The sequence below is a fragment of the Petaurus breviceps genome, unplaced genomic scaffold (assembly GCF_028583685.1).
Source record: "Petaurus breviceps papuanus isolate PSGF00001 unplaced genomic scaffold, PetGlider_PUasm1.0 184, whole genome shotgun sequence".
NCBI classification, from domain to species: domain Eukaryota; kingdom Metazoa; phylum Chordata; class Mammalia; order Diprotodontia; family Petauridae; genus Petaurus; species Petaurus breviceps.
This window is the reverse complement of record NW_027185793.1, coordinates 15,930,582-15,944,222: the sequence shown is the minus strand read 5'-3', so window position 1 is coordinate 15,944,222 and position 13,641 is coordinate 15,930,582. Positions and strand designations below refer to the sequence as shown.

General features: G+C 35.8%; 2 protein-coding genes across 6 annotated transcripts in view; both read right to left on the bottom strand.

The window, feature by feature from the left end:
• The window catches only part of PHAX (phosphorylated adaptor for RNA export), a 502,400-nt gene that overhangs the window by 108,769 nt on the left and 379,990 nt on the right, over positions 1 to 13,641 (bottom strand). The window lies entirely within an intron of this gene.
• Positions 1 to 13,641, bottom strand: part of GRAMD2B (GRAM domain containing 2B) — a 98,643-nt gene that overhangs the window by 7,181 nt on the left and 77,821 nt on the right. For 4 of the 5 annotated variants that reach the window (XM_069088163.1, XM_069088167.1, XM_069088165.1 and 1 more), the window contains 6 exons: positions 6,667 to 6,762; positions 5,163 to 5,234; positions 4,591 to 4,671; positions 1,247 to 1,358; positions 796 to 918; positions 329 to 416 (listed from right to left, as the gene is read on the bottom strand). In XM_069088163.1, the coding sequence (XP_068944264.1) occupies positions 329 to 416; positions 796 to 918; positions 1,247 to 1,358; positions 4,591 to 4,671; positions 5,163 to 5,234; positions 6,667 to 6,762 (572 nt within the window). The remainder of the gene's footprint in view (positions 1 to 328; positions 417 to 795; positions 919 to 1,246; positions 1,359 to 4,590; positions 4,672 to 5,162; positions 5,235 to 6,666; positions 6,763 to 13,641) is intronic. The other variant, XM_069088166.1, reaches the window with a different exon arrangement.

Below are 13,641 nucleotides of genomic sequence, written 5' to 3'. Positions count from 1 at the left end.
AATGAGTAAAGTGCTGGTCCTGTAGTTAGGAGGACCCAAGTTCAGTTCCGGCCTCAGACACTTAACACCCACACAAAAAATCTAGCCGTGTGACCTTGGGCAAGTTACTTAACCCCAACAGCCCTCCAAAAAGCAAAAAAAAAAAAAAAAAAAGAAGGGTATATTTGTAAGGAAATACCATTTGCTTAACTAGCTAAAAGGAATGGGGTCAAAGGCTCAAAGAATCAAGAGGGCATTATAAACAACTGAAGGTTAAGATTAATGTTGACAAGATATAGAAGGATCTTAGACCTTTTGCTTGTCACTCATAGTTAATTCATGTACTTACACAACTGCATAGAATATGAGAATGTGGCGTAGTGTCAGGCATTTCTGGGACCTTAATTTATGGAAGAATCCAAAGGCTCCTGACTGACCTGTTGAATGTCAGATTAAAAAAAAAACTGGCTTTAAAATTCAGTCCAACACGATACTTTATAGTCAGTCTCCTAATAGGATACATGCACACACATGTCTAATTAGTACTTTAGAAATGAATTTTTTTTTACTACTGGTAATGGGGGAGGGAGGACAGAATAAAAACAATCTCCCCAAGTCATTTTAGCTGTTAGTTGCAATTTTTTTCCATGCAAAAACAAAGCCAGAGACTTCTCACCTGTTCAAGGAATCAAAACAAGTAGCCTAAAAGCTCACAAGAGGAGGAGAGAGAAGGAAAGGCAAAGAAAAGCTCTGCATTGGACAACGGAGACCTCAGCAGTTCCAAATGGATGGCCAGAAAACACCTGTTATCCTTACTGTATCCTGGAGGACTCTTGGCTTTTCCTTTAGGCACACAATTCACAAGAGATTCTGTATGAACTGATTTTGTTTCTCCCTTAATAACTTTCAGAACTGTCTGGGACTCCATCACATGAAAATCTGTCAAAACAAAATCAGGCTAGGTGCAAATTTGCCTCAGGTGTGCATTTTAATTAGACATCATATTAGGGAGCAAATTCTCAACTGGCTTGACTTCCAAAAACTTAGCAATATTTTGATGGTGACTTGAAAAATATTGGGAAAGCTAAGAAAAAAATAGCATCTCTATGAAATTTTAAAAGAAAAAAGTATGTGAAGTTGAAGATATTACTTATGAATTATCCCCACCAACTCTATGTCCACCCTTAACTAGGAATGTAAATCTTTTTTTTTTTTGACCTTATGCAGACAACTGAATTTTTGTCCATTGCAACAATATTCTCCAGACCTTGAGAATTTTCAGATTCCGGAGTCTGAGATCCAGAGCTGCTGTATTCATTCATTGCTTGCCTTCTTTGCTGAACCATTCCATCTAAATCTGAGAACTCATCATTGAAATCCTGAAGGGAAAGAACAAATTAAGAGACTACTTTTACTTTATTAAATAGGCTGATTTTTATACATCTCTGGTTTCCATATTTACAGATGACTCACGTAATGGACAAAATAGATCTATTCTACACTTTGGGGATTTTTCTAACTGCTGATCATTTAGCAAAGAATTGCTGTATGTGAACTTCTGTGGGCACCTAGCTTTATGTCTGTAGACAAATAGCATCTAATTTTTTGAAGCTATAGATAGCTAAGAAGAAATTTGGGAGCTAAAATTTAAGAGTTTTCCTATATTCAGCAACAATTTAATAAAGGTCTAATTAGCACTTTATAGTAAGGAATACTACTGTTTGAAACAATTATTAGAAAGATGTGTGGAAAAGCATCACCAAAGGCAAACTAGACTATCTAAACAGAAAAGTGGGTAGTGAAATTCTAACATAAAGAGGGGTAGAAGAGGGAAAAAATGGGGATTAGCTAGCCTCTTAAAAGCAATGTTTCATTTTAATTTGTCCTTTTCAGGTAAAGTCAACCAGAAGAAAAAAATGGTCCAAGATTTAACTTTCTCCAAGGAAGGTCTAATTGGAGAGAGAATGAAGTAGTGTCATTGATTCCTGCCATTTTAAATTAATATTGTTGATGGAATTGCTAAACACCAAAAGGGGAAACTTCAGGGGTTTTTCATATGTTACTGGTTCCCTCAAATTATGTGGAAACTGTTCCTGTGTTATTGTTTACAGGCATTATAATGGTAACTCTGGCCTTTTTTTTTTTCAGTCCTCATGTAATTTAAAGGAAGCAGTGTCATATGAGAGATCCCTGAGAGTTCCCTTTTTCATTTATTAGTTCAAGTTTGGGGAATATGATAAACTCTCAAAGAATATCTATTGTTCAGTCCAGTGCTTCCCACCCTGTAATCCAAGGAGTCCTGCAGGGGTAGTGAGTTATTGCAGAGTCCTTGAATATACATGTTCAATGAGAATTCAAATTTTATCTTTTTTATTTTAACTAAAACATGCAGTATGATTACAGTCATCATTATGTGGGATTTTGTAAAAGTTTTTTTATGTTTAAAAGGAGATTTTTATTCTTTGCTATTGTCTCTTTCTCATTCCCTTTTATCTAACCTGCCCCCAAATCCCCATTCTACTTTTCCTTCCTTTTATTTGTATTTCTATCACCCTATCCAGATCCTGTCCAGTCATCTGGATCATGCTTCCTCCTTTTCTCAAGGAATTCAATGCTGTCTCCTCCTTCCTTTGGGAATTTGTTCCTTAGATCATTTTCCCTGTTGTAATCTTTTCTTATCTTCTGGTTCCTTCCTTAAAGCTTAAAAAACATGTCCTGAATATACCCTATCTTTAAAAAACCTTTAAATGATACTTATGCAAGGGATCATCCTCTATTTCTTTTTTCCTTTACAGCCAAGCCCCTAGGAAGAGTCGTTTTGACTTGTTGCCTCTGGTTTATTTTCCACTCACTTCTCAACCACTTGCAGTCTGGCTTTCAACCTCAGTATTCAACTAAAACTCTGATCTCCAAGGCTATCTATGATTTCTTAATTGTTGGATCCTTTCTATGGTTTTTGTCACTTGAAGACACCTTCACCCTAGAAGCTCTTCCCATTTTTGGCCACTCTAGTATTGGTCTCTCCTAGTTCCTTTACTAAGGCAGCTAGGTGCCACAGTGGATAAAGCCCTGAACCTGAAGTCAGGAAGACCTGAGTTCAAATCCAGCCTCAGGCATTTACTAACTGTATGACCCTGGAGAAGTTACTTAATTCTGTTTGCCTCAGTTTCCTCATCTTAAAAAAACAAGCTAGAAAAGGAAATGTCAAATCACTTTAGTATCTATGCCAAGAAAACCCCAAATGGGGTCACAAAGAGTCAGAAGAGACATGAACAATAAATTGTTCCTTTACTACCTATCTGATCAGGCTTATCTTATCTTCTCAGGCTCTGTCACCCATTTCTAACCACGAGTGTTCTCTTAAGGCTCTATATTGAGCTCTGGTGTCTTTCTATACCCTCTCTTGGTAATCTCATCAACTCATCAGTAAGTATAGGAACCTCTGGTTATCTTCTCTGTGCAGATAACTTCCAGATCTATTATTTAGCCCTAAAATCCCTCTTGATCTTCATGCCTCTGTTGCCAACTGGATGCCATATTGTCCTCTCATATTCAATGTATCTTCCTCTCTAAAATGTCTCTTCTCCAAATTTCCCTACGTCTGTTGAGGGTACCACCATCTTTCTAGAAAACCACTTTTGCAACCTCAGAGTCACTCCAGACTCTTTCCATTTCACATTCAATAAGTTTATAAGTCTTCATTATACCCCTACAATATCTCTTACATCTTTCCCTTTCTCCCTAATTATAAAGCTAGAATTAAAATTCAGGACCTTATGTCTTGACTATATTATTATAATAGCATCCTAATTGGTTTCCTTGCTTTCAGTTGTTTTCTCCACATAACTGTAAAAATAATCTTAGAGCACAGGTCTGACCATGACATTCCTTTCCTAAAAATATGTGGCTCCCAGTTGCCTTTAGGAGAAAAATATACATTCCCTAGCTTGACATTTAAGGCCATATAGCTCCCACCTATCTTGCCAAACTTATTTCATTTAATTTGTCTTTTGGTAGTCTATATTTTAGTGAAATGAGACTATTTGCTTTTCCCCAAACCAGCATTCTACACCCTCCCCCCTCCCCAGTCTTTTCATAGACTGTCCCTTATGGTTAGAATATACTCCCTCCTTACCACTTCCTCCTATAATCCTTAGGAATGGGAAGGAGACTTAAAATGGAGCTTTTGGGGAGAAATTCATCAGTGAGAGAAGGGGCCTGCAGAAGTAAAAGGAGAAGGCAGCTGAAGCAAGGTAGCAAAATCCAGAGTTGAAACATGGCTGATCTGGGCCCTTACTCAAAATGGAGGCTCTAGGAGAAACTCAATGCAAGAACTGCTGGGAAGGGTCCCTTTGTCGGTACATATACAGTCCATGTAATCACTTTATTGCTATAGAAACTACTGTCTACAGGTGAGTCATTTATTTTGTAAAAAGAAAGGTAGTGCTTTCTGACACTTTTTTATTAGAGCATGGAATTTTAAAACTTATAATACTGCTGACTGGTCACACTTAAGTCATTTGATTATTTAATTTGTTCCCTATCCCTTGAAAGTTAGATTTGTTGGACATCTTTCTGTTACTTTCCAGGCAATGATGTATACTGTCTTACCAGAGGCAAAGATGAAGGACGATCAGCCCGGAAACTGTTTTCAGGAGATGAAGGGTTGGGGCTGTTGCCCACACTTGTATTCTGAAAATCAATGATATAAAAATAAAATACTATAAGATTACAAGGAGGCATTTGTGCCATTGTACATTGGAAAAAGTGTTAGAATTGAAGTCTCCCAGCTCTGCTATTTACTACCTATATAATCTTCAGCTAGTTACCTAACTTTTATAAGAAAGATGTAAGTTTTAAAAGTTACAAAACTTTTACCATCAGTTTTGTCATCTGTAAAACGAAGAGTTTGAATTAGATGACCCTTCCAGTTTAAGTCTCTTCCAGTTCTAAACCTAGAAACATCATACAAAAAAAGGCAGCAATGGTAGCTCTCCTAACTTATCAAAATGTAGTTTTCCTTTGTGTCTCCTTTCCTGCCTGCTCAAATTGTTAGTTTTTGAGAAATGTGATTGAACACAGGATTTCATAGGAATGACTAAGGGGCATGAAAATACTTTTTTTTTTCCAAAGAAGAAAAGAGGAGTTTGGGGCATTTTAAAACAACAGAAGTCAATACTTACTTCTAGGTGTCTGCATACTGATTTTATTAACTTGTAGGTTGTGTCTCTGGAGAGCAAGGAAACGAATATGTACTGTGAAATAAACCAACCAAAACTGTCACAAATATTGAAAAGTGGCCAAGGTCCACAGTTCAGAAAGGCTCATGTATTCTCTTCGTTAAAGCTATGTGCACATAGGCATTCTCTTTTACTCCATTATTCTCATTCTTCCTTTTCATTCTTACTGTGACCATCTCATTTTTCTCCCTCCTACTACTAAACAAAAGTAAAAAATAATGAAGACAATTTGATTAATTGATCCCAGCACCTAGCCCTTACATAAAATTCTCAATACAAAAAGAAATAAGATTCTGAAACTCAGATGAAAAGGTTATATACCTGAGAAGAGATCTGATAATTTTTATTAGATCCCCTTTAAAGTTTGCTTTCAGAGACATTGGACAATTTTTAGGATTACACTAAAACTTAGACTTGACATTGAAATGTTTCCAGGAGTTATAATAAGCTGTTTCCTTCCTAAATCATTAATGGCTTTTCTATTGCACATGAAAGAGTTCCTTAAGGGGAACATTGCTTACAAATACAATATGTAAAATAAATATAATCAGAAGAACCATAAAGGCAATTTGAAAGCATTTGATTTTAGGAGAAAAGGGTTACTAGGAATGGTGAACTCAATTTTAGTAAAAACTGTATAAACAAAGAAAATGTAATAAATCATTCTGTCCCCTTTCAATTCAGAAGAATCCTTTCATCACTGGTTTGTGATTAAGACCTTTTATACATAGATAATACAGGGAAAGGTCAGATATGTATATAGGAAATGTGTCAGAGAGTAGCATTCCAAATAAACAAATATGCAGAGGCATTCATATACTCCTAACTTAATTAGGATATATTTTTACTTTATGTTTCCCTTCTTAAATTATAAGTTTTTGAGAAAAGTGATTAGTGGTTGAACATAGGGCTTCATAGGAATAAACAAAGATTATAAAATATAATTTTTTTTTTTGCCTTTTGGAGGGCAATTGGGGTTAAGTAACTTGCCCAAGGTTACATGGCTAGTGTTTTTTTGTGTGTGTGTGTGCTAAGTGTCTGAGGTCAGAGCTGAACTCAGGTCCTCCTGACTCCACTTTACTCACTGTGCCACCTAGCCGATGAAATATAATTTTTAAAGGAGAAAAGAGAGATGTGGGTCATTTTGAAACAATAGACATGTAAATGTATTATATAAAAAAATGCTAAAATTTAGCAGGTGCCAGAAAGAAACAATTATATTTACTTCCCCCCCCCTATTTTAACATATAGAAACTTTTGACTTTAGGGTTTCAGGGCCTTTATACAATGTTATCTGAATGTGAAGTTTTCACAGGTTTTGGATGATGATGGTAAAGATAGAAATCTACCATAGTTTTAGAATACTGGGATCAGGTGATCTCCATTAAGTCAGAAGAGACTGATGGGGAAGATGAGTATATATGACTTATATATGTTTCATACATACCCTTTCTGTGACTGTTGAGATAATCAGAGCATTTGGCACCAATAAGGCAGTTTTGGTTTTCTTTATTAGAGTCACTGAGACAACTGGAATACAGATCTGTAATGAAATCATCAAGTTAACAGTAGTTCAGGTTTCCACAAAAATGGATTCAAATGTTCATGTTATAATTGTAAGTGAAAAAGAAAAATATAGTAATAATAAATCTAAGCCAAACTAAGCACGGTTGTAAGTTCTATAGCTTTGATGGAGAAAAGCGAACTATAAAGGATGAGAAACAGGGTGTAGCGGAAAGAGAAGGGCTGGGAGTCATGACACATCAGCTCTTTCTACTCTGACCTCTCCTTAACTGCTCTGTGAACCAGGGTACACTACCTCGCCTCCCTGAGCCTCATTTTCTTTCCTTTTTAAAAAATTCTGAACGTAAGAAATGAAACAAACATTTCTGTAACAAAGTAGAATAGAAAAAAAGAGAATTGCTCCTGAAACTGCGGATCTATTATGTACTTAAGCTTGCTCTTCCTTTTAAAAATACAATGGTCATCATGTAACCGTTTTTTTTTAACCCTCCCCCTGCTCTCCCAAGATGACTACCATTAGAATCAAATATGTATGTATGTATGTATGTGTTTATATATATCAGCTCTTTTTCTGGATGCAGGACCTTCTTCATAGGACCTTGCAGTTAATTTGGATATTTATAATAGAATGACCTGGTAGCTAAAAGTTGTTCTTAAAACAATATTGCTGTTACTGTATACAATGTTCTCTTGGTTCTACTCAAGATTTTGCCCAAGTCTTTCCATGTTCATTATTTCTTATAGCAGAGTAGTATTCTATTCTGAACGTGTTTAGCCATTCTCCACATTTTCCTCTTTTGTAAAGAACTAGGATGGTAGTTTCCAACCTTTTCAGTTATGAGGATTCTTTAATGTTAATCTTTTTTACTAGCAATAACCCTCTGAGTTATTATATTATTTATTATGCTGAATTGATTGAAAAAAATTATGATAAAGTATGCTCGATTCAGTGATACCTTTAAGTGAATTTGTAGTTTTTATGAGATAACATATGTAAAGTGCTTTGCAAATTTTAAAACTCTCAATAAATGTTAGTTGTTATCATTAAGTATTAGTTATCATTACATCATAATAGCTACTAATCACAAAAGCTATATGCATTTGAAAAATAGTCATACATATGTGTGAGATATTATTCAGACCACTTTATTTTATTCAGTCTATATCTTCTCACTTATAAATTCACATATGGATTCAGAGACCATTTACAAAATCTTTATGGCTCATATTCCACCCTATGGAATTCATTGTGCTAGATGAGCTCTGAGCTTCTCTGTAATTCTAATATTTTATAATCCTCTGGTTCAAGAATGTGTAATTGTAATACAATTGGAGTTACTGGGTAGGTGCAAGCACACTCCAGTTAGGAACCTCCCACTCTTTCTATCTGTGTCCTTCCAACAGAACTTGAAAGGAATGATTAAATCAAATCTTTTTATCACCAGGGGAAGGGAACAAGCATTTATTATGTTTTTACTAAGTGTCACTGCAAAGTGATTTACAAATAGTATTTCATTTGGTTCTTACAACAACCCTGTGTGACAGGTGCTAGTAATATCCCCATTTTGTAGTTGAGGAAACTGAGGCAGACAGAGGTTAAGTGACTTGTCCAGGATTACCAGCTCAGGTATCTGAGTTTGGATTTGAACTTAGGTCTTCCTGATTCCAGGTCTAGTGCACTATTCACTGCACCATCTAGTTGCCTCAATAAAGATGTGGAACAATATACCCAATATTATCTCTAATAGACATTACATTAGTGAAAGATTAAATCATTATATTTTAGAAGAGTTCGCTTACATGGTAGATGAAAAAGATTTTCAATATTTGACTTTTTTCTGAGGAATTAATTCATATGCAGATCAAGAGACCATTGGAGTGGAAACTGAAGCATTTTGTACTAGTTCAGGAATACTAAATGGGTGACCTTTATCAAAATACTGAGTCTTTCTGACCCTTGTCAAAACTCATATTAAAATGAAGGGGTTGAACTAGATGGTATTTAAGGTCCCTTCCAGCTCTGATTCTAATATCTAATTTATTTTAGGTGATATTCCATATTCACCAATGATTTTCTATGAAAGAAAATTTCCAGTGTATATAAAGAATAGGAAAGACTGGAAAAACAAAATATTAAGAGCAGCATGTAATCAAATATGAAGATATTTAGCTATTTAACAAAAGGAATTTAAAGCATAACTAATCAGAAGGGATTGAACTCAATACCTAGGAATAGTCAATTGTAATAGATTCTGAAAGAAAAAGAGAGAAAATAATAATAAAGAACAGATGCCAAGATGAATAATAACTCAAGAAAACGACTTATTTTCTTAATCAGATGACAAAAACCACCATCACAAGTTGCTATATGATACATTTTAATTTATGAACTAAACAGTACAGATACCCTAGAAAAAAAGAATTTCAGACTAATTATTTCATGTGTTGATAAATAGAACTGGAAAAAAAATAATAAACCCAAGCTGACTGGGTCCATTACAAACTTATACTATCTAATCCCAGCTGCAACAGGGCAATCATCCTATTTTTCCTTAACCAATTTGCTATTGTACTTTCCAGAGGCTGTTCTAACCCTTCTGGATTCTCCATTACCCTCCTGCAGCATTCCTTCCCACAACATGCTCAACTGAGCACCTCACTTCATACTGAAACTGAAAACTGAGGTCATTTGCTGTGAGCTCTCTTTTATCCTCTCTTTATCTGACATAATATAGAAATCTTTCCCTTTCTTTTTTTCACTTCCATTTCAGGTGAAGAAGTGGCCCTTTTGGTCAAGAATAACCCCTATAGGGGCGGCTAGGTGGCCTAGTGAATAGAACACTGGCCCTGGAGTCAGGAGGAAATGAGTTCAAATCCAGCCTCAGATACTTAACACAAAAACTAGCCGTGTGACCTTGGGCAAGTCACTTAACCCCAACTGCCCTCCAAAAAAAAAGAATAACCCTTATATATGCCTTCTTTTTTTTTTTTGTCTTTTGGAGGGCAATTGGGGTTAAGTAACTTGCCCAAGGTTACATGGCTAGCTTTTTTGTGTAGATGTTAAGTGTCTGAGGCTGGGAACCGAACTTGGGTCCTTCTGACTCCGGGGTCTGCGCTTTTACTCACTGTGCCAACTAGCCACCTGCTATATATGCCTTCTTTATGTCACCCCCTTCTGTATTCTCCAGCAGATTTCATCCATCATCATCTTCATGCTTTAATCTTCAATCACTTCCTATCTATTAGTTCCTTTCCTGATGTCTACAAACTTATCCAATTCTCCCCTGTCCTTAAAACTGTCACTTGATTCTATATAAATCATCAGCATTTCTATACATTACCAATAAAACCCAGCAGGAAGAGATAGAAAGGGAAATTCCATTTAAAATAACTGCTGACAGTATAAAATACTTGGAAGTGTAAGTGCAAAGACACAAAGCGAAAATATATGAATCCAACTGCAAAACACTTTTCACAACAATAAAGATAGATCTAAACAATTGGAGAAATATTAATTGCTCATAAGTGGGCAGAGTCAATATAATAAAAATGACAATGCTACCTAAATTAATTTTTCATTGTGTTACACCAATCAAACAAAGAACATTTTATAGAGCTAGAAAAAAAATAATAAAATTCACCTGGAAGAACAAAAGGTAAAAAATATCAAGGGAATCAGTGAAAAAATGTGAAGAAAGATGGCCTAGTAGTACCAGATTTCAAAGAATGAAGTGGTAATTATCAATATAATCTGGTACTGGCTATTCCACCACTAGAGTGGTGGATCAGTGGTACACAATACACTGTAGTAAATGACCATAGTAATCTAGTATTTGAGCAACCCAAAGATTCAAACTTTGGGAGCAAGAACTCACCATTTGATAAAAACTGCTGGGGAAACTGGAAAGCAATCTGGCATAAACTAGGCATAGATCAACATCTCTTACTATGTACCAAGATAAACTCAAAATGGGTACATGATTTAAACATTAAGCATGGACAAATGTGTTAGATCTATGGATAAGAGAAGAGATTATGATCAAACAATAAATAATGTGGATTATAGGAGATAAAATGGATAATTTTGTTTACATGAAATTAAAAAGGTTTTGCATAAACAAAATGCCAAATTTAAAAGGAAATCAGGAAATTGGGGAAAAGTTTTTATAGTGAGTTTCTCTGATAAAGGCCTCATTTCTCAGATATATGGGAAATGGAGCCAAATTTATAAAAAATAAGATCGATTCCCCAATTGATAGTCAAAGGATAGAAACAAGTATTAATAGTCACATGAAAAAATTCTCTAAATTACTATTGATTAGAAAAATGCAAATCAAAACCTCTAAGGTACCACCTCACACCTATAAAATTGACTAACATGACAGGAAAGGAAAATGACAAATGCTGGAGAGAATGTGGAAAAAATGATATTTATGCACTTTTGGGACAGTTGTGAATTGGTCCAACCACTCTGAAGAACCATTTGGAATTATGGCCAAAGGGTACATACCCCTCGATCCAGCAATGCCACTACTAGGTCTATAGCCCAAAGAGATCAAAGGAAAAAGGAAAAGAATGTGTGTGCATGTGTGTGTATGTATACACAAATATACAATTCCTTTTGTAGTGGCAAAGAATTGAAAACTCTAATCAACTGGGAATGACTGAACAAATTATAGTATATAATTGTGATGGAATGCTATTGTGCTCTAAGACATGATGAAGGGAATGGTTTCAGAAAAACATAAGGAGACATATGAATTGATGCAAATGGAAGTGAACAAAATAAGAAGAACATTGTACAGGGTAACAGCAAAATGAACAATGTTAATCAACTGTGAAAGACTTAACTACTCTGGTCAATACAATGATCCAAAACAATGTCAAAAGACTCATGATGAAAAATGCTATATACATTCAAAGAGAACTGATGAACTCTGAGTACCGAAGAAAGCACATTTTTTTTTTGGAGGGGAGAAGGCAAGGCTATTGGGGTTAAGTGACTTACCCAAAGTCACATAGCTAGTAAGTGTCAAGTGTCTGGAGCCAGATTTGAACTCAGGTTCTCCTGACTTCAGGGCTGGTGCTCTATTCACTGTGCTGCTTAGCTTCCCCAAGCACATTTTTTTTCTTGCTTTTTTTTTTTTGTGGCAACATAGCTAATATAGAAATATATCTTTCATGACTTCACATATATCATGAATGTCATATTATGGCCTTCTCAATGTGTGGGAGAGGCACAGGAGGGAAGAAATTTGGAATTCAAAATTCTAAAAATGAATGGTAGAAAAATCTTGATCTTGATAACTTGATATTGGTCAAGTCACTTGATCTCACCATCCCCACTAGCTATCATCCTATATCTCTCCTCCCCTTGGTAGCTAAACTTCTTGAAAAACAACCCCACGTATAACTGGTAACTCCACTTTCTCTTTTCCCACTCTCTTCCAAACCCTCTGATATCTGGCTTCTGAACTCATCATTCAACTGAATTTACTCTCTACAAAATTATTAATGATCTTTAAATTGCTAAATTCAGTGGGGTGTTATCAATCATCACTGTTCTAGACCTCTGCACTTTTTGGCATCATTGATTAGCTTCTCCTAGGATTCTCTAAGTTTTCATGACTTTGCTTTTTCTTAGTTCTCCCACCTGTCTGAGCACTAGTTTTCAAGTCTCTTTTGTTGGATCTTCATCTGTGTTACATACATGGGGTATACACATCAAGGATTTGTCCTGGGACCTCTTCTCTTTTCCCTCTATACCAGGGATTGTTAGATTTTTTTTGGATCGTGCATTTAGATTAAGAAATCCTGATCTGTACTATATCACTTGAAAAGCACATCAGCTCCCATTAGTTCAGTTATAATTTTTGTGCAAATTATTCCTAGATATCTAGCTCTAATCTCTCACTGGAGCTCCAGTTCTTCATAACCAACTGGTTTTTGTCCAGTAGACAAAACTAGTCCTTTAGCTCCCAAACCATCCCCTCTCCCCAGCTTCCCTATTCTGTCAGGGGCACCACCATCCTCTTAGCCATTAAGGTTCACAAACCTAGGTGCCACCCTCAACTGCTCACTCTCACTCCATATATTCAATCTGTTATCAAATCTTATAGATTGCATCCTTACTTCTTCTCTTGTAGATACACCATTCTCACCACTTACATAGATACTACTCTGTTTTAGGCCTCTGTCACTTCTTGGCTTGACTATTGCATTAGACTTTAAATTGGTTTCTTTGCTGCAAGAGCTCCCCTAAGGAGCTATCACAGAAAAAAATAAGACTCTCTTGTAGCTTTCTATTTTAAATAATTATTCTTGGTTACTAAGTTCAATTGTTTCTATACGGAAGTACAGGCTGTGTCACCACTAAATTTCAATGCCCTAGTTCAATAGTCACTGAATATTTATTAAGTACTTGTTTTGGGTCAGTCACTATGCCAAGCCCTGATGATACAACGAAAGGCAAAAACATAGTGCCTATCTTTAATGAACTCACATTCTAACAGGGGAAACAATGTGTAAATAACTATGCACATAAAAAGTGCAAAAAGGGTAGATGAAACTTAATCTCAAAGGGAATTTACTAGAATAAGTCTCTTGCTGAAAGTGGATTTGAGTTGGGTCTTGAAGGAAACCAGAGAAGCTAACAGGTGAAAGAGAGGAGGGCAGGCATTCTAGACCTGGGAGACAGACATTGCAAAGGTGTGGAATCAAGAGATGGAGAGTCATGGATGAGGAACAGGCAGTAGGCCAGTGTCGCTGAATTGTAGAATGCACAATGGTAAGTAAAGTACAGAAAGACTGGAAAGGTGGGAAAAGGTCAGGTTTGGAATGACTTTTAAATACCAGTCAGGAGATTTTAGAATTGATATTGAAATTAACAGGGTAAATG